Source organism: Bacillus rossius, chromosome 1, assembly GCF_032445375.1.
Source record: "Bacillus rossius redtenbacheri isolate Brsri chromosome 1, Brsri_v3, whole genome shotgun sequence".
Lineage (NCBI taxonomy): Eukaryota > Metazoa > Arthropoda > Insecta > Phasmatodea > Bacillidae > Bacillus > Bacillus rossius.
The window spans coordinates 84,009,966-84,037,147 of NC_086330.1; the positions used below are offsets into that span (position 1 = coordinate 84,009,966).

The following is a 27,182-nucleotide window of genomic DNA, read 5'->3' on the forward strand; positions in this document are numbered from 1 at the left end:
GTAATGTAATATTTTTTTTTTATCAAAAAGAGTATAACAAATTATTACAATATTTATTGAATAAACGCTTAACAAATCTAGTACTTTTTTTATCGAACAATATTCTGCACTGCTAACGCAGTGTTCTTCGAACTCTCAGAACCTTTGACTCAGATTTCCTCAAATATCACGTCCATATCGTAAATAGTCATGCAGTGTTACCAACAGTACAGTGGAAATACTGACAACTGACAGTTGATTTTTGCTCTGTGTTATATTGGTGTATTTGTTCGGTTAACGGCTAATGTTGGTATTTTTGTCGGTTAGCGGTTAATGTTAGTAGTTTTGTTGGTTAACGGCTAATCTTGGTATTATTGCATATAAGGGCAGAGTCGTCTTGGTACATGGTACGTAACCCTAAAAACAAGTATATGTACCAAGAAGTTGGTACGTCTGACATCCCTGGGGTGGATGCCCTAGCGGCGGACATAGAAGCAGTGGTAAGGGAGAGGGGTTATCCTTAGAAGTCTGTGACCATGAGTGCAAAAAGTACAAACATTACTAAAAACATCTTCATTGTCGGAACAGTCATGCCAGTTACATTTAAGTTGTATGCAAGATAAAAACTTTTTTTTGTATTCAATAAAATATTTCACCACACTTCAGTTAACTTAAAAACTAGAACAATTTCTTTCCCTGGCAGTTCACAGTAAGTTATTGTTTTCTATGACTTTACAGTACAATTTTTGCTCTTACTATTGTTTACACTATAAATACCTACATCCGTACATTATGATTGCTTAGTGGTTTTAGCTTTACAGTGGAACTTTGTAATGCAAAAGTACTACAATAATAAACTTTCATACCAACAACGCGATCTCCTAAGCGTAGAAAAGTTGTTATAGGTTTATATAGTAATGTAAAATAGTAGGTATTATAATTGCCAAGATCGTCTGTGTCATGTAAAACTTGTTAGAACTTGTGAAGCAGCACGTGCGAGCAGAGAGGTGTTTGTGAACGCGCTCTCTCGCTCGGTAATATTTCAGAACGTACTCACCGGCGAGCAGAGCGTGCCCGGCAGCCAGGCGGAGACTGTGCGACCTCTGACCCTTATTAGGAGGAGGGGGGAGTGTATGAGCGGGGAGGGTTCGCCGCGCATGCGCCCCTTGAGCGTGCCGTAGTTCCTGTGCGCGTACCGCAGTTACCGTGCACGTACCGGATTGCGGCTATCACATCACGCTGGGTTTGTACATTATGCGTCAAGCAAAAAACTTAAATGACGACGTTTTCAAATACCCTTGAATAAAGTGTTCTATTTGCAATTAATTAACGCAAGATTCGGCCAACTTTCAACTTCTTGTGTTTCGTCATTCTATATTTGAAGGAAAGGTTGCCGCAATCACGAAGTGCGTTGAAGCCAAAGAAACAGACGGTAAAGTTTCGAATTTCCCCATGGTAAATGGCATCTCAAACAACAGTTTTTGAAGTGAAAACTTCTTTAGCCGCGTTGAACGATTTTTGGTAGGGGCAAAACATATGGGTACGCGTCACCGACATGCTAGTGACGTGTTGCGCCAGATTGGCGTATCGCAGCGGCCTGTGTACATGTATACGCATATATACACTAATACTCGATTGTATCTTGTGCGTGTTGGACTCTTTTTTGGATGGGTAAAATCTCGTGAGTTCGCATCACCGACATGCTGTAGTAGCAGTAAGTGAAGTTAATTTGACCACGCGAACACATGACCTAGGTCTGACATCACTGGTTAAGTCATAGCTGGGTAATGAATTTTTACGTAATTTTTACATACTACTGACTTCTGTTGGTACTAAAAAATGATGTAAGGATAAATGATATCATGCTGACATCGTACTGATATAATACCAAAATCATTTTATTACGTACATTTGACGTAGAAATGATGTCATATTACACATTTGAAAACAAAGTTTTAAGTTTTCACTTCTGTAGACAGTTCCCATGACTGGCTATTTTTTTTTATTCTTTTGCGCCAAAATAATACAATTATTTAGTCAGACTCATAGAAATAGATTAGAAACATTTTGAAGACCCTCTAAAAATGCTGACGAAGATCTGCCGAACAAGGCATGTCGGGTAAACTGAGGCACAAGTGCAGTTAGCAGCAAAAATTAGAAGAAAAAAAAATTACGCCGTTAAACGAAAGCACAAAACTTTGGGGACTATGCGTGTGCGATCCTTTTGAAACGCGGTTAAACCTTCCAGTCCCACTTTGTAAATTCCTAGGACATAGCTATTTTTTTAAATATTTTTACTGTAGCTGAACTTTTATTTATTTAATTATTTTGGATTTCTTGTGCCGTAATAATCTTACGCTATAATTATAATATTAATATATAATTATTTTAAATAATTTACGTAAGTGAAATAAAATGTATTTATCTCATAGCCATAAAGTATGTCTACTAGAATGTAGGTACACCTTAACCTACACATTCAAAGTTTGATAAACTCGATGTTTGTGTCAAGCAAATAACGTGATATGACGCGAAAAAAGAAAAACGTGGGCAAGAGACGAGATATTTACGGGAAGTATCACGTGTTTAACCCGTCGGGTACCGTAATATCGTGCTATCAGATTGGAAGCACTGGCGCCGTCAGTACTGACGGACGAGTAAGGCTGGGTTCACAATTGAAAAAATAACAGTAACAGTAACAGTAGGTCGTGTGCATAGGATATGAACGCCATGTTTCGTAACCTAACGATTCACAATAGCAGAAAGTTGGTCGTGTGCATGGGAGCGAGGTCGTGCGCATAGGAGTGAAATGAATATATTTTATTTCGGTCGCGTACGCATGGCACAACAGCCAATGAGAGAAGAGCAGGGTGTTTTTTGGCGGGACTAGAATTATGTTTATATTTATTAACCAGATTGTGGTAAGAAAATGTCGAGATAATAATAGTTTTATCGTTATTTTGAAAGTTAATATGTTTATTTACTAACACTGCTAACAGATGTCGCATAGTTCACGAAATTTCATTGGCTGAAATTAACAGTAAGAATTCAATTGTGAACCGATTTCGCAGTTCGCACAGGTCGTGTGCACAGGTCGTGTGCATGGCTTGCTATGCACTCGCTTAATTTTTTTAATTGTGAACCCAGCCTAACGCCCCCTACGTGAACCTCAAGGCCCATCGCTTAGTGACGTCACGTCACGCATAGACACCCCCTCCCACGTAATTTTCCTGGAACATGGCGCATAAAGCGCTAAGTGACGCCTCCTCGTACCCACCTTTATTCATATCGCTTTGCGAAGCAGATAAAATAAATTACCCGTGTCAGCAATATAATTGAAATTTCTTGTCCTGTATTGCGACATTCCATCTTGTTTCCTGTCCCGTGTGTTCTGCTGTTCTTTGGCATAGTAGCATCTTCTGTTTCTGTGATCGTTTTGTACTTGTGTCGCTCTGCTTTATTTTTCTAATGCTGTTTTTTTTACTATAGCACTGTTTACCTGTAATTGATATAATTTATAATTTTTGTTGTTTTGGATGTAGTATTTTTGACAACAAAATATTTTCGTAATTAGACTTTTCGGGGTCATTTCAAGAATTTCTGCAATATTTTAAGTATTTTTTTAGCTGTTATATCTTCTTAATTGTTTCATACAAAATGTATTTACATTTAGAGGCTTTTTTTCGTGAGTGTTGTGCTTTTTTTTTCAACAACTTACAAATTACATTAAATTTCCTTAACGGCCGAGGTGAATTATTGGACAATAGCAGTGAAATACTTAGCTAAACTTTCGCAGCAAACTTGATACACCTCATGCAAGAAATATTTTGAAGTCACGCTTCGGAATATTTAATTATTGGTCACATACAAACACAATCGCCACATCTTAGCTGTGATTCGCCTGAAAGTATGCAACTACACACAATTCTTTACGGGGTTGCCTATTTTCCGGAGACACAATATTTACAATGTAATCTCTACAAATCCATTGCCAAACAATTCTTTAGAATTTTTTTTTTAAATTTAAATGAACAAGATATGAACTAATAAAAATTATCTTATTTATTTTAATAAAAAAATATAAACTGTGTAAGTCACTAGATTTACAAAATATTGTTGTATTAATTAACATAAAGAAAAGGATGCGTGTACTTATGTATGAGCTTAAGAAGTTATACTTACCTGGCATAGTAAAAAAACAATTTTAATTTGCATGCAAATAATTAACAGAAATGAATTAATAAGATGTCTAGAGTGATATCATAAATACAGTTGGTAAAGTATTAATACAATAATTTTAATTATTAAATAAATTATTCAATATTATTGTTAAAATGTTTAAAAATTAATTATTCAATTTAGTAAAATAATCGAGATAAATATTAATTAGTTATGACAATTAATTAATTTACTGAATGTTTACTATAATTTAATAATTTTCATCATTTATCATTTATAATGAAAATTGATTATACATACGGGAACATAACCTCACCTGTATACATACTCTTAAAAATACACTTTAAGAAGTTTATAGATACAATTACTATCACTAATATTCACAATAATTAAATGTTTTGAATTATATTCGCCAGTATCCAATATCAGTCACTAAAGTATAAGATTTAAAGGCACATACCTATTGTATATAATTTTTATTTGTATGTATCCTTATGTTATATTATTAAAATTTCTTTGCATGGTGCGCGCAATACGTAAATATTCACTTTCATAATTTATTTTTTTCTTGGTTAACGCGGCTAAGAATTATACTTCAATAATTATTTCTGTAAATATATATTTTTGTAATTTTTGGACTTTATTTAATGCATATTTCCACAATTATCAAAAGTTTAAATTTGTTTCGTTTCCGAGCTGTCGGAACACTGTCTCGGGATCGGTGGAGGCCAGACGCACCGAGCACAAGTTTCGCAGCTCACTCAGTTTCCCGCGGAAAACGAGGCATGACTGTCGCCATGGAAGCTGCAGCTAGTGAATAATAAACTCTTGCTCGGCGATGCAGACGACAGCGGAGGCTCGGTCGCATCGAGCTGGTTTCCCAGTCGCTGCTTGTCGCGAACTGACACACAGCGCGCGCTTACAGAAAGGCAAGGCAGCGCACACGCGGCCATAGCATCAGCGCTGCTGGCTGTGTGTTGTTCGTATCCGTCCTGAGTACCGAAAGGTGCATTATTTAAATCCGCGATAACGGTAACACATTTTTTTATAATTTATATAGGAAGTGTGAGTGCTTATGGGACACTTAGTCCAGTGAATACGTTCAAAGGGACGATATGTATTCAGCTTTCAAAAAGACGAGAGAAAAAAAATTCCACACACATTTGAAACTCTAGTCGTGGTCCCACACCACGCCAAGCACCACTCATTACCAGCCACTGCAGCTGACTATAGTGTGGAACCCTTTACCAGCCCAATGTGACCGAGGCTACGCCTTGACCTTCGCCACAGTGGTCGCGACGTTAGCTATCTGCTGGGAGGTTATCGCTTGCCGATAGCTTCGACAGTAGCCGCTACAACTACTCGATAAGTGACAGGCGAAATCGCATTATTCGAATAATCGGCCATCAAATCGATTCGCGTATGGGTGAAATTGTATGGCGCACTCAAATTCTAAAAATTTATTTTTTCACTTCTGTAATACAATTTGTACCCGTCTTTGCATTCGAGGATCCAACATCTTATCTCTATCGCCGGCAAAGGGAATAAAAAGAGTTAAATACAATATAAACATTATAAAACTTTCCTTTTCTTTGAACTGTTGGTACATTTCGCGTGGGTGTAAGGGGGAACAGAAAATCGTTTTATTCTTCAAGAACAGATGTATCGATTGCATAGCAGGAATCGCATGCATCGATTATTTGACATCGATTGTGGCCAGCTCGGCAGACGGGAGACCAGGAGAGCTCCGCCGACGTCCAGACGAGCGAGGCCAGCCCTCAGTGTGAAGTGAGTATAACCTACTGTTGCGTTATTGCTGAGGTCGGGACCAACCAGCGGCCTCGGTGGTCTCTGGGAGGGCTCCACGATTCCTACCTTCTCATTGGCTGCCACGTGACCCGTGAATCCAAACTGGCTTGTCATTGGCTCGCAGTCTGCCACACAAACTGCGGGCGAATCGCGGTCTATCACGTAATTATACTGATACTTGCTTCTTATTGTTAGATAGATTTCGAAGAGATACTAGGTATTGTAGTTGTTAATATGGTGCAACTTCCGCATTTTTTTATATAGTTTTCAGTTTTTCGATTCATGTTCCATAGATCCCAAAACCATCGTCAATTCAAAAGTTTATGTGTGGATATATACATATATATATAACAATTTTATGGACACGATAGCTACCTTAATTTTGCATCAATTACTTCCAAACTGATACATAAAAATCATGTAATGGAAAATCTCTGTCGAGTTCGTTAATGGGCAAAATTCCATCAAAGGGGTAGAAATAGGGAAGGTTTTGTGAAAAACAGATAAATAACTATAGCTCCCATAATATGACAAATATCGTATCCGTTTGACCGTAATCGTAGGAGCAATAACAAAATCTATTGTCTAAATAAATTTTGGATACGAACAAACATAACTGCGAGGGGTGGAAAAAATAAGGTTTGGAGGGGAAAAAATTATCTCCCTTAGTAAGCACACTATCAAATCCGTTACAATTATTTGTAAATGGTATATATTTTTATCTTAAACTTTAGTATAAAACAATGTTTGATAAACCGAACTATTGCCGCAAAGGGATGAAAAACCCGGGGGTAGAATTTAAAAAAAATATCTTAATTACCTTACCATGTAAACTATTGAGTCCATTTTTACTTCTTGTAGAACCTTAAAATATTATCTACAACTTTCGTTTGAAATAAATTTTTATACGACCAACCATTATAGCAAGGGGGTTAAAAAAAACAGGATTGCAGGACAAATTAATTCACATCTCCCTTAATAGACACACTATCAAATTAATACAAATTGTCTGTAAAATAGTATAGTTAATTTGTATCTAAAACTTTTGTCTGAAAAAATACTTGGTAAAACAAACCATTACAGCAAGGGGATGAATAAAACGGGGGTAGAATATAAAAAATTAATCATTTACGTACAATGTACCCTATTAGAACATTTCTTATTTATTTTAAAACCTTAAAATAAACTTTCGTTTGAAATAATTTTTATACGACCAATCATTACTGCATAGGGCGAAAAAACAGGGTTTGAATGACAAAAATATTCCTTCTCCCTTAGTAGGCAAACTATCAATTCCATTCAGATTGTTTGTCAACCTTATTAATGTCATCCAAAGCTTTTGTCTGAAACATTTTTGATACAACCGACCTTTGTTGCAACGAGTGGAAAAAATATAGGTTAAAGGACAAAACATATTCATAACTTTCCAGTTAGATAAACTATAGAATTCATAATAAACTGATTGAAAATCTTCTAAAAAAAATATAGCAAACTTTGGTCTGAAAACATTTTTTTTAACCATTATGCAAGGGGTTTAAAACAGAGGTTGAAATAAAAAAAATAAATAGAACGTCCATACCATGCACACTATTGAATCCGTTCTTATTTACTTTAACTTCCTATATTTGGTCTAAAAATTGTGTTGAAAGTAAATTTGTATGTAACAAAAAATTACTGCAAGGAATGAAAATAACAAGGGTTGAAGGACAAAAAAACTTTTTAGTATGTATATTATAATATTCGTTTAATTTTATTGTAAAAATCCTAATCATTATGTGAAATCTTTGCCTGAAAAAAATTTTGATGAGACGAACTATCATAGTAAACAGGGGTTTAGTAAAAAATTCAAAAGTATTTTCAACCTTGTTAATATTATCCTAAGCCTTGGTTGAAAGCTAAATTTTATATTTATATGTATTAGTGTAAGGGATAAAAATATATTCACTACTACCTTAGTAGGCATAATATGAAAAATCGGTCTAAGCTATCTAATTCTGTATGTATTGAGTTAAAAACATTCGTAACACTTTACTTGCACGGAATATCAATCATTTTGTAATATTGGAGAACATATAGCATATTATGTACATTAAGTTTTTTAAATGTTCCATAAGTTTACTGAGTTGAATTCGCAGTTTTCATTGACTGTTACGCAATGTCTGTGTTCGCTGGTTATGTATTTGCTCCCAGCCTTTCAGAGAGTGTCAATAACCCACATGGCAAATTCAAACTTTTCTTTTATCTGCGAAAGGATTCAGTATATCATTCGTTAACACATACACACATTTTCAAACATTATTGTCTAATTCCTGCAACACGAAAATTTATAAGGCACACAAAAGCATTAAACAGTTAATTTGAAATGTAAGACTATATTGACTTTTTTTTTAATTATTCCGATGTTTACATGACAGAACATTGGTTGCTTCGCATAAGTAGGAAGAACTTCAGTGTAGTAACAGGTATAGTCAATGTGTGTATCCTTCCACGCAGAATGATTCTAGCCACCAAACATTCTATTTAATAAAATACAAAAATATATAATCATTTATTAAGGCATTGTGACCGCTTGACAATGATTGAAAAACTTCTGCCAAGCTATTGAGTGAAGCCCCCTTCATGTGCAGTTTATCTGAAGGACTTTTAGCCAATGGGAAACCTTCAACAAAAAAATTATCGAATCGCAAGCGTCCCAGTTGACAAGTTTCACGAGTCAATAGCCAATGAGCAAGTGGCATTTGCCTGAGTATGTAGAGGGTTGTGGAGTCTATCCTAGAGGTCATCGAAAGCGCTAATTTTTCCAGTCTCTATTAGTGTGCACGATGCTAGAGAAGTTAAGTCTCTACACTGTCAAACAATGTCGTGGGTTCTGTACTCCACTTATTCACTCGGATTGTCAGAAGAGTGAACTTGAACAATTAAAGGTGCATAGAGTGACACGACCTCGGTTACAGCATCAGCCTGCCATGCCCACCTCCTGCGCTGTCGTGCTGTCCTGGTCGCTCCTGGTGCTTGCAGCGGTCCACGGCTGCCACGGAGAGGTGAGTGTACCTCCACATGAGCCAGTGAGCGATTGAGGTCACCTATTTAATTTTTTTTACAAACATTTCACTTTTTTTTCCTCCGTAATTTCCATAAGGAAAAAAAAGGTGCCGTAGAGGAACTCCGGACCAGTAGAAGGAACTTGGCTGGTTTGTGCGCGATAAGACCACGGGATTGTTGTTATCCGGGTTGTTGTAACCATGCAGTGACTGGCGGATGATGTGGACGTGTAGAGGGGCCGGCCTGCTATTGCAGCTGGGGGAAGCGGAGGCGACCAAGCTGCTGGGGTCCCTGCAGGGGATGGTCGAGGCGCTGGGCTGTCTGGAGGGCGCGGTGCATGACTCCCGGCGCGCCAGCGGGCGCCACGGCGACTCTCTGGCCTCCTTGGCGGCCGTCCCTGCAGCGGTGAGGGCTGCTAGCTCTAACACTGGCGGTAACGCTGTCAACACGTGCGAAGAGCATTTGTTTTCCTGTCCAACGTGAACTAATTTACGTATCGTGTTCTTTGCTAGTTTCCATTGGTTCATAAAATTATTTACGAACGTGACAGTGTATACAACAAATAACAGTGTTGATACCACGACTGTTGTGATCAACGATCTAATTGTAAAACGGGACTTATTGTCATGTTAAATGTGTTGATTTGCTATGTTATTGAATATCAGCTCTTACAGAGCACTTCAGTAGAGACCAAAAACATTCCTCTGGGAGCAGAGGTTTGTTCTTGGCCGAGCAGCAAGAGGAGGCGTCTCTTCGTTTACACAGTCGTCATTTGTAAATGTGAAGTTTGGAATGTGATTGTGTAAATCATTCGAATTTGCAATTGCATTAGAGTTGATACTGCAGTTCTTATATGACCCTAGGCAAAACATATGAAATGAATTTTACAACAAAATTGGGTACATGTAGGCCAGTTAAAGAGTAAAGTGTTTACTCATAGGTTATGATATGAGACAATGGTCAACAATTTTCTGATTCGCAGTCACTAATTACAAATGGGAAAATGGTTGGCACACTTTGAGGTTCTTTGCTTGTGAGCCAGTTTTGAAATGTTTTTTAGTGCATGCATTTAGTATTCACTGCTGTAACTTCGAGCTTTAATTAAACAAACATCACTCCTTCAGAAAATCAGAACAACTGCAAATTCAAATATTGAAGGTATTACCTTAACTATTAATGAATTTATCTTAACACTCAAAATTGTATTGTTGATGGAGTTTATGTACGTAATGTTGATCGGATTGTAATATAAGTAACATCTAAAGAAGAATTGAATTTAAAAAAAACACGAACAGTGACTAACTTTGGCACTGTCCATGTTTCTAAAATATGCTTTTTCGTTTTAGGTACGATCACTCTCAGAAGATGTTAAGAAAATGAAAATTGAACTGGCCAATAAGGAGATAAAGGTAAGAACAATCAACCAATGTCTAGCTGGAACACCCGTGGTCTCGGTCTCTGAACTCGGGGCGGGTCAGGTGAGTGCTGGCTGAACTGAGGTGTGGTTTGTCTGGGAGGGCGCACCTGACCAGACTGCTGTTGCGCGGGTCATCAGCCCCAGCGTTGTCCACCAGGCTCGAAGGCTACGAATTACTATTGATAACATGAACACGCTGTTTCACCGATGTGCAATCCCTAGCCAGCATAGTACACTGATTCATAGCTATATTAAATGAAAATTGGTAAATGATTGTAAATATTTTTTTGGAGTACAAACTTTTAACAACACGTGGTTCTATATTACACGAATGTCGCTTGCGCCGACAAATTACACTCTGTTACACTTTAAGACACAATGCACATTACGTTAGTCATGAACACTTTAATTACTTGGTCCTAGCGGCAGTCTTGATAGGAGGATGACGATTGGAGCCGGCCAATCCCGTGCGTTGAAAAATTTAATTGCGGATCGGATTAGAGCCGTGAATCTAAGTTTATTGCATTGAAATGCCTTAGTCTATGCCGGCAGATGTATGCGCGATTTATTTACAAAAACCCTTAGCGCTGGTTCGACCAGTCCCGTAAGGAATTGACATCACGGCGTGGTCACGTGGTGAGGTTAAGTTTTAGACAGTCGGGTTAGGCCCTGCACCGTAAAATGACCCGGGGACATGTGGGGATTTATTAAAATATGTTTTAGCGTTTTTAAATTACAGTTACCAGCTACCAGAATGAATAAATCATCAGCACAAAGTTGAAGGTTTCCCACGGAACAGTGGATGGCGTGACGGAGGGGGCACCATCCCCTCACGTCACCTCATCTTTCAGAACTCGCCAGAGATGTGTAACATATTACCTCGCTAACCAACAAAATCATCTGTTCTTATCTTGAAAATACACTTATAATACGAAACTTGGGCCTCAGACATGAACTTTACGGTATAATTCTTTAAAATAATGCTGAGTGTGATACAAACATGTACACAAAATATTTTTTCAACTACATTTCTGGACGCAAATCACACATAGTTTCTGCACCCGTCACTATAATTCGTCGCCGGAGCAACTACGTCGACTATCGAATCATTCCTGTGGCAAACCGAAATTTAGCACTACATAATTAAAACGCCCCGATAAAAGCGAGAAAGTCTTGTAAAATACTATACCCCAGCCCTGGACCTGATTTAGACAAAGAATTGTATGAAAATATTGTCCTACTTGTTATAATTAATTGAACATTTAATACTATAAAGTTTCCCTTTGGCTTTGTGAACATTGGTTCGTGCCATCTGCCACAGATGGCAGCACCGTGGTTATACAATTTCGTAACATGCAACTTCTGTTCCATTCCCGAAATTACTCCTACCAAATGCAGTATATTATATATATATATATATATATATATATATATATATATATATATATATATATATATAATAGCGAGAGCTAAGACGTTACACATAAAAGACCGTAAATAATTTTTCGTGAAAACTTATAGAATATACATATTACAATTCCTTCATATTAATTTCTGGTTTATAAACAAGTTGCTAAAGGCCCAGATATTTTATAGTTGACAGAAGGCAAATAATCCGTTTAAAAAATGTGAATCAAATAGGATTTTTTAGTGTTTACTATAACTACTTTGTCTGTTTATGTACGGCTGTCTTTACATTGTGTGACATATGATGATAGATGACAGTAAGATTTAATTAAGGCTCAAGGCCGTAAAGAGACTTAAGGATGTTCATTAAGCACGTTGCCCTTAAGGGGCCAACACACACGTCTCACATAGCAATTTCCCTTAGGGAATTGTTGGTGTGATATTAATTTAATTACGTACTTCCTGAATTGTTTATTTGACAAATTATAAGGGGTGATTATTCAAGACACTGGTATGCTATTTTCACATTGGCACTGGTTTACACTTGACTTGCGTGGCTGAACGAGAGGGTGCGTTTCGCCAGCAGGTGTTGCTACTGACGGGATGGGAAACGGGCTTTACTGCCACAAGAGGTATGACGTCAGTAATAAATACTGAAATCTAATATTATTCAAACGTACGCTCTTCTACTGGAGACATGAAAGTTATTCTTCTATGTACTGTTATTGATGTAATCCAGGGCAGATGGGGCGTGAGTAATACTGTCCAACATCCTCAGCCAGCAAATCTGAAAGCGACAGTGTAATGGTGTTGTCTTGTATACTGAAAGTGAAGGTATTTTCTTGTATATCTCGCAGGTGATGTACCTAGAAGACAAACTGACGCAGTCCCAAAAACAACTTAATAAAATGGCTGAGAATGAACAACGTCTCAACCTAAAAGTGAGTTTACTTTGTCATTATACTACTTATTGGCATTGTTCTAAGAGGGGGAATACAACCAGACAAAGAAGACAAGTTTTATTTGAGCAGGATTAATTTTTATAGTGAGTTAAGCTGACATTGCAAAAGTTTACAAAATTATTCTTAGAGGATGAGACCAGAAAAATCAAATTTGGTAAAATAAAAAGCTCAATCAGTAAATTAATTTAAATCGGTATTAATATTAAAGTTAAATTAATCTTTCAAAATATAGATGAACACGAGAGTACAGGTTACGTTTTCACTTACATAAAACATTTATGTCATACAATACCGTACAAATATAACTACAACTCTGAATATCACACTAATTAATGCATTGCAATCTTAGAAATTCAGTACCATCACATTGTATACAAAAATGAAATTTTATCTCTTTGATACAATTAAATCAACCTGTTTATAATAAAAGTCATAAAAATGTTTAACATCAAAGGATTGACACTTAAAAAGTGTACTCTTTCATCAATAACCCATTAATTTACTTAATAAGTATATAAGTATTATATATAAATATAAAAAATTACTACACTCATTGACTAAGCAAAGTAAACAATCTCTAATTTGGCAACAAGTTTGAAGTTTAGATGTGCGAAATCAACATATAATTCACTCTTTACTGCTCAGGTACTTAACTAATAGTATACTCATTTGTATACTGGATTTACGAACACTTTTGAATTAACCTTCAATAATTTATTAGTTTCTGGTAAAAGTCAATAATTATAACAAACGATAATTAAACATGAGTTTCCATAAAAAATTCTTCTTTAATTACTCAAATCAATAATTTTATTAATTGTTGCTTATCACACAATCACAGAAATCGGCATTAGTTAAACAAATTCGTACAAAAATGAGTTACCTAAAATAACGTAATACATCAACCGTAATTTACTGTACAAGTTCCTACTCAAACATAAACATAAACCTTTTTGTACAATAGTGTTCTTAGAAAAGGAAAAAAAATATTAGATTAACTTTTTAATGCACAAGTGTGCTGCATCTACACATTGGTACTCAAAATAATTTAAAGTCAAACAGCTTTTGACTTTATTATTGATGTTGTCATAAAGCAACTTCAAGTTTAAAAAATTTGTCGATCCGAAAACAGTAAACATGTTAGTAGAAATCATTGGACATAAATCTGCAGTTCGCCAAAATATATTTTGTGACTTAAGCCTGCCGCCGAAATTTTTCGAGCACATAAACTATGTCACTGCAATATGTCCTTGTCCCACCTTCCTACATGACAAAACTTTAAAATGCATTAAGTTACTAGAAAAAACTACTCAATGCTGCTCGGGAACTCAAACTTTTCTAAAGCCACTACCCTTTCACCATAATTGTCGAAAATATATTTTTCACGCAAATCAACACTGAAGCATATACTTTTACAATCCAAAAAGATATCTTGAAAATAAATAACTTACATTTTGATGGTGAATCAAGCACAGAATATATGCCGGGCCCATTTGACCAAGCATACTGCCGCCCCATTCAAACTAGGTGTGGCCCAGTCTATATATACTTGAAGCTCGCTACTTTCTCGACGCCCTAAAAGATTGCTTACTGCCTTTTAAATTGCTACCGTAACATTAACAATCTTTGAAATTATATGCATACAAACTGTGGCAGTTTGAATTAATACTGCATTATCGCTCATGGTCCTACTGCTGCGATTCATGATATTGAAACGATGAAATTTCCTTGTACCAGTTAACTGGCTCATGGATATAGTTTTCCCAGTAGACTGCTTCATTTTAAAACTTAATAAAATCCACTGATAACTGAACTAGTAATTATGTTACCGTGGCGAAACTTTACTGTGCAAAAATAGCCCGATACTAAAAAGTTTGAAATTCGTGCCTATTTGACTGTTAGTCTTAACCACTGTCAATAGTTCTACCCGTGCGATAATTTAACATTATCTCGCGGCCCTGCGGTGACACTCCTGTCCTATACTGCAGTTCTCAAACGACTCTCTTCACCCACACACGCGCGACAATCAAGCACCAAACGCACCTAGCCGGTGGTGCCTCTAGCAACCTCTAGCAACTCTCAGCAACACCAGCGCTCATAATGCCCACACACTCGCAGTACGATCAACACGAAACACCACAATTAAACCATCTAAGCATTGCAGTGAAGCGCACTTTTGTGGCGCAACTATAACATACAGAAATTAAATACGGTCGCAAATGTATACCTTCCAACCAATACATAAATTGAGGAGGCATATCATCATCACAGCCACCACACCTTAACACCAACTCCTACTTCCAAAAAAATCAAGCAACTACATTTTGGCCATGACTCTGAGATTTTCTACAGCAACCTGCACTCACTCCAAAACTTCTCAAGCTGCTTGCCTGGTATTATTTCAAAACAGGCAGGAAAGATCCTCCATAATCTTAACAAAGGGTCAGACAGTTCCTTCCCAAACAACAAAACCGTACTGAGAGAATGTCTGGTAGTTCCATGAGGCACATAGTTCAATGCTACATTTAAGGCTGACAACTCGGGATCCTATACTTTCTGCTTTGATGGAGAAAGATAGTGAACACCACTTAGTTATTTTTTTTTATCTGCTCAACAAGGTTGACAGAGGGATAATATGGGCTGGTAATATCCCGTTTGATGCCCCAACGAAAAAACAAATCTACATATATCATTATTTTGGAGATTCTTGTTTAAAACGTATCAATTTAAATAAGTATTTTTCCCCTGCTCGAAATCATTGTTATACATTCCTCATTGAACGAATGCGTGTACCTATCTGAATTCTAGTAGCGTCACTTCAGCATGTTATTCAGATTGAAAGTGTTTAGGTCTTCCTGTCTTTATGTTAGGCGAAGATTAGAGTTAACTGCACAACTATTTATTTTAAATATCATGACATAATTATCTACACAGCTTAAATAAATAAACTTATTTTCCCAAAAATTTGTTATATTCGATTTGTATTCTGCTAGAAGGCGTGTGTTAAAAGCTGCCCCTCGCAGTAATGCATACTGTATATAGGTAGCCCTGCGGCAGTATCTGCCTTGAAGCTCGCGCTACCCTAGGGCGCAGTCTCGACACGTCAGCGCTGGAGAGGGTCAACTCGCCGCAACATGCCAGTTGTTCACACTGAGTGCGATGCTTGCAGGGGAGAGACCTGGAGGACAAACTGACCAAGTCTCAGCAGCAACTGGAGATACTGACTGAGAACGAGAAACGTCTTAACCATGCTGTGAGTAAGCAGCTATACCCCGGGGTCACACTGCATGGTGATATTTTTATTTACTCGTCAACACTAGTAGTTAGGATATATTTCTTTAATTTTACCGCGAAAACTACCTTACAATTTATTTCCTTTGTCATAAATATTTTAAATTAATATTTAGTAATTGTTATTTAAGGGTTTTAAACGTGATAAAATTACGAACACTTGAACAACTTTTCACAAATTATCTGTGTAAGAAAGAAGGAAAAAGGTATTAAAACATTTGTGTTAGCTATATTATATTTTTTTAATTTGCTTTAACGACTAGTCTCTGTCTCCTAGCAATTAAATTTCGCAGTATATAAATAAAATGTTAAATTGCATTCAAAGGCGTATGTACCGAATATTCTAAGTGAAAGACGAAAACATAGGAAACAATTTTTAAAACATTTTCTATAACAATAATAATTTTTATATGGACACCAGAAAAGGAAAACCTATAATTTGAATTTTATTGTTATAATTTTATTGCAGTTTGTTTTAGTATTTTATGTTATGAAAAAAAATTATTAAGTATCTTCATTATAAATTCCAAACTGAAACTACTACAGTTAACTAATGACTATTATTGTCTATAAATCAAAGTTCATAATGTCTAAATATCGCCTAATATATAAAATTTAATTCGCAAACAATATGTATGACAGATTCACAGTAGCATGTAAACACTTGCATTGTTCCAATGAGCTGTTTCTTTTGCAAAGTCTGCAGCCGAAGATTCAATGGTCGAAGGGGATATATATGTGAGTGTAGAAAGAACATAAGGTGTACATAATATCACCGAACGCATGAAAGTTAGAAAATATTTTTTAATATGAAAATAAATATTAATTTTATAAACGGAAAAATGTTTTTTTGTATTAAGTAAAAATTATCTTATATTTACTAGAATATGAAATATATAAATATAATTAAATATGTATATATTCCTCACTTTATTATTTTTATAGTAATATTGATATATGTGATATTTAAACATTTTTTATCTCTAGGTTAACAGGCTAGATTCGGAGTGTAAAAAGAAAAACATAGAAAGCGCTCATAAAGTAAGTATTTATTAAATAATAATATATTTAAAGTTCTGTATTGTAGTTTTAAAATATATCGAACTCCAGTAGGAAAACAAGTTCATTTTCAACTGTTTTCCTGAATGTTTTTTAAAGTGCCGTTTAGTATTTTATGTTGTGAAAATAAATAATGGATTACAAATTTCTCAATTTAAAGAATTACACACTGCAAATGCTGGATTCAGCTAATGACAATTCTTCTGTCTCAAAATCAAGATTATCATTAGGTCTTTATTCGCCTCAGTATGGAAATTCTAAAACACACACAGTAAAATAATGTTGTTCATAATTATTTTATTATGTGACTGTTATTTTTGCCAAGTCTGCAAACAAAGATTCAGTAGGAAAAGGAAAAAAAAAAACATCGTGTGCGTGGAAAGTACACAGGGTGTATAAATCATCTCAGAATACATGAGAGTAAGTAAAATTAATGATAAAATTATTTTAAAATATATATTATTTTGAAAAATGATTTGAATTAAATAAAAATGTATATACTTACTTCAAATCTATGTGTGAAAATATACTTCTCTGTGCATAAACTCTTCCCACTCTCTTACTTTTCTATTATTTTTTTGTATAAGATGTTATTCCTTATATAATGAAAGTTTTACTTCATTATTAAGTAACAACATAGTTTTGTTATGCACAAGCTAATATTAATATAATAGAAAACCTAGTTTTATATCCAAGATTGCCGCCCATCCGAAATACAGAACCTCTCATGAAGTTATAAAGTGTAGCCCAGGTGCACAAGTTGACAACGGTGCTATCAGGCGAACAGTGAGTAATTTCACTTGCAGGTGACAGACCTGGAGAACAACCTGGCGCAGTGCCAACACAAGATTGAGAAACTGTCTGAGAACGAGACACTACTCACCCAAAACGTATGTTTACTTGTTCATTTTACTAGTTCTTGGCATTTGTGTTGAAGTCTTCAGTTGTTGATCGCTTTTGAAGAGGGCTGACCAAGGAACATTGAAACGAAAGAGAGCATCATTTCCTCAGAAGTGGCCTCGACCTTAAAGCTAAGCAGTTTTTGACACTTGGGCCATGACAGTCTATGGTCAGTGTTTGACAAGTACTTTGTCCATGCTTTCCACCAAAAGCAGACTGTTGAAAAAAAAATAGTGTGTGAAGTGAGAATTAATTGATTTACATTGGCTAAGTACATGTATATATCGTAACACATGAGAATCCACTTAAATGAGTTTGAGATTATGTTTTAGTGTGTTAATCTGCAGCCATTTAAAAGTATCAGCTAGTATTTTTTTTAAATTCTAGATTGAGGTTCTAAATGCAGACTGCATGGCGAAAAATGAACAGATCAATAAAAAACTAAGTTAAATGGAAATAATTACAATAATAATTATGTAAACAGTCATTATTAAGCACTTTTAGGTATATTTGAATGAAATACTACCTATTGTAGCCGTTACCATGGTGTGACTTCCGGAAATATTTTTATATAGTTTTTCATTTAATGATCCATAGATACCAAAACTTATATCTACTCACAAGTGTATGTATGTGTATATATATATATATATATATATATATATATATACACTCACACACAACAATTTTGTAGACACGATAACTCGCGATTTTTCTCAAATCACTTCCAAACTGATACATAAAATCTAGTAGTAGAAAATCTCGGTCGAGTTCGTTAATGGGCAATATCCGACCAAAGAGGTAGAAATGAGTAAGGTTTCGTTCTAACTCCCGCAATATGAAAAATATCTCATCCGTTTGAACGTTCTAATAATCGTAGGAACAATGACAAAATCTTTTGTCTGAAAAAGTTTTGACACGAACAACAATAAATGCAGGGGGTTTGTAAAGACAAGGGTTTGCGGACAAAAAAAATCATAACTCTATTCGTAGGTAATACATCGAATTTGTATAAATTATGTCATAATCTTAAAATTAATATCTAAATCTTTTTCTGAAACACATTTTTATTAGACACTACCATTACTACAATGGGTAAAAAAAAAAAATTAAAAATCAAATTCCTAACTCTCTTAGTAATAACACTATCAAATCCGTTAAAATTATTTGTATATTTTATAATTATTACTTTAAAACAATTTAAGATAAAACAAACCAATACTTAAAGGGGTGGAAATAACATGGGTATAAAGACAAAATATAATTACATTTTTTAAATAGATGTACTATCAAATCCATTGTCATTTATTGTAAAATGCCTAAAATTTAAAAACTTGACTAAAACAATTTTGAATGACTCAAACTATTAGCTACCGTAAAAAAAGGTTAAAATTTAAAAACAAATAGTATTTAATTCTTGTAATTTATTAATAAGTTTTAATTTTACCTTAAACCTTAGACCAATAAAAGTTTTACATTTAATAATTAGTGCATAGGATGAAATATTATGATTGAAAAATGAAAAATAATTGAATGACTAAATAAGTAGGCATATTATGAAATTCGTTAAAACATTTAAGGCTGGATGCAATATGTTAAAAAAAAACTTTAAAATATTTTAGCTGTATCGAATTGAGAAATCGTTAAATCTATTTTGTTTTATGTATTGACGACTATATAGGTTTTTATGATTGCTGCATTAAGTTCTTCAAATGTTCAATCTGGTTATAGAAATAGATAAAATATTTAAAAAAAAATTGTACTCTAAAATCTTACCTACGCCTATAGGCTGAGTCAAAAGGAATTTTTTTCTTATGGTTTACGAATATTTTCAATTTGAAACGAATAATAATTCGATGTTTGAACAACATTTCAAAAAGGATTAATGTTAACTATATATAAAGCTACATGTTTTGCCGCAACAACACGCCAGTTGTTCACACTGAGTCCGATTCTTGCAGGGGAGAGACCTGGAGGACAAACTAACCAAGTCTCAGCAGCAACTGGAGATACTGACTGAGAACGAGAAACGCCTTAACCATGCTGTGAGTAAGCAGCTTCAGGCTTGGTCTAACACTCCATGTTGATATCTTTATTTACTCGTCAACACTATTACTTAAGATCTATTTCTTACAATTTTACACTAAAACTCATTTGCATTTTCTCTTTGTTTTAGCATAAATAACATAACTGGTTTTTAATTAGTTTTATATAATGTGTGCAAAATATAGGACAAGTGATAATAATTACGAATACTTGCATAACGTTAAATACACATTATATTACACTTAGTTGATAACTGCTGAAAATATTTTTGATAGTACAAATAAAGCCAGGGAAATGCCATTCTTAAATAACCAGATAAAATTTGGAATGGAGTAAATCAATAAAAATGAAGATAAAAGTCAACCTGGCAGGTGGGACTGAATAATATGTACATGTCTAAATAATAACACAACTTCAGAATTAATGTTCGTTGTAACATAGTGTTTTGATGTTAGATGTGTTGCGTGTAAATTGAATCATTTAAATCTATTCAGTGTGTTCCCAATTATAATTTATTCAATGATTTTACAGCACAGTTTTTTTTTTCAGTTTAATAATTTTGATTTGTTGAAAGAGGGAAAGTTATAAAATTTTCAGCTGGCTTTTTTATTATTAAATTTTTATTAATATTCCTTCTCTGGCTCCTAGCTTTGCACTTTAGCAAAGTATAAATTTAATGTGAATTTTTGCTAAAGAGTTAATGAACAATCATTAACTTTCAATCGGGATTTTTTTTTATTGCCAGGTGAACAGACTAGATATGGAGTGCAAAGAGCAAAACATAGAAAGCGCTCATAAAGTAAGTACTTATTCAATAATGTTAACATATTTAATGGTGTGTATTGTAGTTTTTGAACTATATCAAACTGCAGTAGGTAAACAAGTACATTTTCAACTATTTTGTTGAATGTTTTTTACAGTGCTGTTTAGTATTTTATGTTGTGAAAATAAATAATGGATTACAAATTTCTCAATTTAAAGAATTACACACTGCTAATAAGAATTCTTTTGTCTCGAAATCAAGATTGTAATTTTATCTTTATATCGCCTCAATATGGAAATTCTAAAACACTCACAGTAAAATAATGATGTTCATAATTATTTGTTTATGAGACTGTAGATTTTGCTAAGTCTGCAAACAAAGATTCAGTAGGAAAGGGGAAAAAAAATTATCGTGTTTGTGGAAAGTTTATAGGGTGTACAAATCATTCCAGAATACATGAGAGTTTGTAAATTAATGACAAAAAATATTATAAAATATATATTATTTTGAAAAATGATTTTTATTAAACAAAAATGTATATACTTACTTCATGTGTGAAAATATACTTTTCTGTGCATAAATTCTTCCCACTCTCTTACTTTTATATTTTTTCATAAGAGGTTATTCCTTATATAATGAAAGTTTTATTTCATTATTAAATGACAACATAGTTTTTTATGCACAGGCTAATATTAATATAATAGAAAACCTAGTTTTATATCCAATATTGCCGCCCATCCGAAATACAGAACCTCTCACGAAGTTATAAAGTGTAGCCCAGGTGCACAAGTTGACAACGGTGCTATCAGGCGAACAGTGAGTAATTTCACTTGCAGGTGACAGACCTGGAGAACAACCTGGCGCAGTGCCAACACAAGATTGAGAAACTGTCTGAGAACGAGACACTACTCACCCAAAACGTATGTTTACTTGTTCATTTTACTAGTTCTTGGCATTTGTGTTGAAGTCTTCAGTTGATCGCTTTTGAAGAGGGCTGACCAAGGAACACTGAAACGAAAGAGAACATCATTTCCTCAGATGTGGCCTCGACCTTAAAGCTAAGCAGTTTTTGACACTTGGGCCATGACAGTCTATGATCAGTGTTTGACAAGTACTTTGTCCATGCTTTCCACCAAAAGCAGACTGTTGAAAAAAAAAATAGTGTGTGAAGTGAGAATTAATTGATTTACATTGGCTAAGTACATGTATATGTCGTAACACATGAGAATCCACTTAAATGAGTTTGAGATTATGTTTTAGTGTGTTTATCTGCAGCCATTTAAAAGTCTCATCTAGTTTTTTTTTAAATTCTAGATTCAGGTTCTAAATGCAGACTGCATGGCGAAAAATGAACAGATCAATAAAAAACTAAGTTAAATGGAAATAATTACACTAATAATTATGTAAACAGTCATTATTAAGCACTTTTAGGTATATTTGAATGAAATACTACCTATTGTAGCCGTTACCATGGTGTGACTTCCGGAAATATTTTTATATAGTTTTTCATTTAATGATCCATAGACACCAAAACCTATGTAACTCACAAGTTTGTGTGTGTGGTTATATATATACACATACATATAACAATTTTATGGACACGAAAACTATCGCGATTTTTCTCAAATCACTTCCAAACTGATACATATAATCTAGTATTGGAAAATAATGGTCGAGTTCGTTAATGGGCTATATCCGACCAAAGGGGTAGAAATGGGTAAGGTTTCGTTCTAACTCCTGCAATATGAAAAATAACTCATCCGTTTGAACGTTCTATTAATCGTAGGAACAATGACAAAATTTTTATTCTGAAAAGGTTTTTGATACGAATCACCATAAATGCAAGGGGTTTGAAAAGACAAGGGTTGGCGGGCAAAAAAAAAATCATAACTCTATTCGTAGGTAATACATCGAATTTGTATAAATTATGTCATAATCTTAAAATTATTATCTAAAACGTTTTATAAAACAATTTTTTATTAGACAAACCATTGCTACAATGGGTAAAAAGGAAAAAAAAAATTAACCAACAAATTCATAACTCTCTTAGTAATAACACTATCAAATCCGTTAAAATTGTTTGTAAATTTATAGTTATTACTTTAAAACTATTTAAGATAAAACAAACCAATACTAAAAGGGGTAGAAATAACTTGGGTATAAAGACAAAATACAATTACATTTTTTAAATAGATGTACTATCAAATCCATTTTCATTTATTGTAAAATGCCTAAAATTTAAAAACCTTGACTGAAACAATTTTTAATGACACAAATTATTACCTACCGAAAAAACAAGGGTTGAAATTTAAAAAAAAAAATATTAAATTCTTGGAATTTATTAATAACTTTTAATTTTACCTTAACCTTTTGACCAAAAAAATTACATTTAAGTATAAGTGCATAGAAAGAATAATTGTGATTGAAGATGAAAAATAATTGCATGACTAAATTAGTAGGCATTTTATGAAATTCGTAAAAACGTTTAATGCTGGATTAATTATGTTAATAAACATTCCAAATATTTTAGGTGTATCGAATTTGAGAAAATGTTAAAACTATTTTGTTTTGTATATTGACGATCATATAGGTTGTTATGTTTGTTGCATTAAGTTCTTAAAATGTTCCATCTGTTTATAGAAATTTCTAAAATATAAAAAAGGTACTCCAATATCTTACCTACGCCTGTAGGCTGTGCCAAAAGATATTTTTTCTTATGGTTTACATATATATTCAATTTGTAAACGAATAAAATTTCGAAATTTGAACAAAATTACATAAAACGAATAATGTTAACTATATATACAGCTACATATTTTCATTGTCACTTGAAATTGTATGCTCTAACTTACAACTACAATCAATCATAATAAACCATTAGTAGTTTAAACATTTCAAAACATTTTACAGAATCAAAACTTAACTGTGTATGTTTATGCCAAATCCTTTAACGAAATATCAGGTAACATAAAAATGAAGAGAATATAAATTAAAATAATGTTGAAATAAATATTGTAATTTATTATTACAAACATAAGCTTAATGTGGGTTTATTATATGTAGAACTATATAAGGTAAAATTTTAAAATGTTTGTTATCAAATAAGTTATATTCCCCTGCTCCCAATCACTAATATACATCCAGAACTGTAGGAATACAAGTGTATAAATTGTATTAATATCATTTCAACAAGATATGCCAATTAAAATGTGTAGGATTTAAATTAATATGTTAGGTGAAGTTTATCATACTGTTAAATTCACAACCTTTTTGAATAACCTGACATAGTTATCCAAACAATATAAATGAAATATCCCTTTTATTAAATCACAGTCATAAACACTTTTTTATTCTGCTAGAAGGCGTGTCTTTAAAGCTGCCCCTCGCAGTAATGCATACTGTATATAGGTAGCCCTGCGGCAGTATCTGCCTTGAAGCCCGCGCTACCCTAGGGCGCAGTCTCGACACGTCAGCGCTGGAGAGGGTCAACTCGCCGCAACACGCCAGTTGTTCACACTGAGTGCGATGCTTGCAGGGGAGAGACCTGGAGGACAAACTGACGAAGTCTCAGCAGCAACTGGAGATACTGACTGAGAACGAGAAACGTCTTAACCATGCTGTGAGTAAGCAGCTATACCTCGGGGTCACACTGCATGGTGATATTTTTATTTACTCGTCAACACTAGTAGTTAGGATATATTTCTTTCAATTTTACACTAAACCTCATTTGCATTTTCTTTTTGTTTTATCATAAATAATATAATTTGTCTCTAATTAGTGTTATATAATGTATGTAAAATATAGTACAAGTGATAATAATTACGAATACTTGCATAACGTTAAATACACATTATATTACACTTAGTTGATACCTTCTGAAAATATTTTTGACAGAAAAAATAAAGCCAGGGAAATGCCGTTCTTAAATAACCAGATAAAATTTGGAATGGAGTAAATCAATAAAAATGAAGAAAAAAGTCAACCAGGCAGGTGGGACTGAATAATATGTACATGGCTAAATAATAACACAACTTCAGAATTAATGTTAGTTGTAACATAGTGTTTTGATGTTAGATGTGTTGCGTGTAAATTGAATCATTTAAATCTTTTCAGTGTGTTCCCAATTATAATTTATTCAATGATTTTACAGCACAGTTTTTTTTTTTCAGTTTAATAATTTTGATTTGTTGAAAGAGAGGAAGTTATTAAATTTTCAGCTGGCTTCTTTTTTATTAAAATTTTATTAATATTCCTTCTCTGGCTCCTAGCTTTGCACTTTAGCAAAGTATAAATTAAATGTGAATTTTTGCTAAAGATTTAATGCACAATCATTAACTTTCATTCAGGAATTTTTTTTTATCTCCAGGTGAACAGACTAGATACGGAGTGCAAAGAGCAAAACTTAGAAAGCGCTCATAAAGTAAGTACTTTTTCAATATTGTTAATATATTTCATTATGTGTATTGTAGTTCTTGAACTATATCGAACTGCAGTAGGTAAACAAGTACATTTTCAACTGGTTTGTTGAATATTTTTTACAGTCCTGTTTAGTATTTTATGTTGTGAAAATAAATAAGTATTAGATCCACGATTGCCGCTCATCTATAAGATTGAACCTCTCACGAAGTTATAAAGTGTAGCCCAGGTGCACAAGTTGACAACGGTGCTGTCACGTGAACAGTGAGTAATTTCACTTGCAGGTGACAGACCTGGAGAACAACCTGGCGCAGTGCCAACACAAGATTGAGAAACTGTCTGAGAACGAGACACTACTCAACCAAAACGTATGTTTACTTGTTCATTTTACTAGTTCTTGGCATTTGTGTTAAAGTCATCAGTAGTTGATCGCTCTTGAAGAGGGCTGACCAAGGAACGCTGAAAGGAAAGAGAGCAACATTTTCTCATATGTGGCTTCGACCTTAAAGCTAAGCAGTTTTTGACACTTGGGCCATGACAGTCTATGGTCAGTGTTTGACAAGTACTTTGTCCATCCTTTCCACCAAAAGCAGACTGTTGAAAAAAAAAAATAGTGTGTGAAGTGAGAATTAATTGATTTACATTGGCTAAGTACATGTATATGTCGTAATACATGACGTTTTAGTTAAATGAGTTTGAGATTAAGTTTTAGTATGTAAATCTGCAGCCATTGAAAATGTCTCATCTAGTATTTTTTTTAAACTCTAGATTCAGGTTCTAAATGCAGAGTGCAAGGCGAAAAATGAAGAGATCAATTTAAAAGTAAGTTAAATGGAAATAATTACACTAATAATTATGTAAGCAGTCATTATTAAGCACTTTTAGGTATATTTCAAAGAAATACTACTTATTTTAGCCGTTACCATTGTGCGACTTCCGGAAATATTTTTATATAGTTTTTCATTTAATGATCCATAGACACCAAAACCTATGTAACTCACAAGTTTGTGTGTGTGGTTATATATATATATACACACACATGCATATAACAATTTTATGGACACGATAACTATCGCAATTTTTCTGATACATATAATCTAGTATTGGAAAAAAATGGTCGAGTTCGTTAATGGGCTATATCCGAACAAAGGGGTAGAAATGGGTACGGTTTCGTTCTAACTCCCGCAATATGAAAAATATCTCATCCATTTGAACGTTCTATTAATCGTAGGAACAATGACAAAATCTTTTGTCTGAAAACGTTTTTGATACGAACAACCATAAATGCAAGGTGTTTGAAAAGACAAGGGTTGGCGGACAAAAAAAATCGTAACTCTATTCGTAGGTATAACATCGAATTTGTATAAATATGTTATAATCTTAAAATTATTATCTAAAACGTTTTCTAGAAAAAAAATTATTAGACTATCTATTGCTAAAATGGGTAAAATAAAAAGGCAAAAAAAATTTCATAACTCTCTTAGTAATAACACTATCAAATCCGTTAAATTTGTTTGTAAATTTATAATTATTACTTTAAAACTATTTAAGATAAAACAAACCAATTCTAAAAGGGGTGGAAATAACATGGGTATAATGACAAAATATAATTACATTTTTTAATAGATGTACTATCAAATCCATTGTCATTTATTGTAAAATGCCTAAAATTTAAAAACCTTGACTGAAACAATTTTTAATGACACTAACTATTACCTACCGTAAACACAAAGGTTGAAATTTAAAAACAAATAGTATTTAATTCGTCGGAATTTATTAATAACTTTAAATTTTAACTTAACCTTTTGACCAAATTTTTTTTTACATTTAAGTATTAGTGCATAGGAAGAATAATTGTGATTGAAGATGAAAAATAATTGCATGACTAAATTAGTAGGCATATTATGAAATT

General features: G+C 33.8%; 2 protein-coding genes across 2 annotated transcripts in view; one reads left to right on the plus strand and one right to left on the minus strand.

The window, feature by feature from the left end:
* LOC134531139 (uncharacterized) overlaps window positions 1–3,266 on the minus strand; it is a 40,121-nt gene extending 36,855 nt beyond the window's left edge. Inside the window, exons 1-2 of the mRNA XM_063366784.1 lie at window positions 3,253–3,266; window positions 1,037–1,163 (exon numbers count right to left, since the gene is read on the minus strand). Coding sequence (XP_063222854.1) covers window positions 1,037–1,163; window positions 3,253–3,266 — 141 coding nt within the window. The remainder of the gene's footprint in view (window positions 1–1,036; window positions 1,164–3,252) is intronic.
* A 2,323-nt stretch (window positions 3,267–5,589) lies between these two features.
* LOC134531207 (myosin-10-like) overlaps window positions 5,590–27,182 on the plus strand; it is a 70,087-nt gene continuing 48,494 nt past the window's right edge. Inside the window, exons 1-14 of the mRNA XM_063366904.1 lie at window positions 5,590–5,946; window positions 8,922–9,008; window positions 9,265–9,414; window positions 10,356–10,418; window positions 12,691–12,774; window positions 15,965–16,048; window positions 17,952–18,035; window positions 20,007–20,090; window positions 20,837–20,890; window positions 21,691–21,774; window positions 24,390–24,473; window positions 25,221–25,274; window positions 25,555–25,638; window positions 26,039–26,092. Coding sequence (XP_063222974.1) covers window positions 8,934–9,008; window positions 9,265–9,414; window positions 10,356–10,418; window positions 12,691–12,774; window positions 15,965–16,048; window positions 17,952–18,035; window positions 20,007–20,090; window positions 20,837–20,890; window positions 21,691–21,774; window positions 24,390–24,473; window positions 25,221–25,274; window positions 25,555–25,638; window positions 26,039–26,092 — 1,038 coding nt within the window. The 5' untranslated portion in view covers window positions 5,590–5,946; window positions 8,922–8,933. The remainder of the gene's footprint in view (window positions 5,947–8,921; window positions 9,009–9,264; window positions 9,415–10,355; window positions 10,419–12,690; window positions 12,775–15,964; window positions 16,049–17,951; window positions 18,036–20,006; window positions 20,091–20,836; window positions 20,891–21,690; window positions 21,775–24,389; window positions 24,474–25,220; window positions 25,275–25,554; window positions 25,639–26,038; window positions 26,093–27,182) is intronic.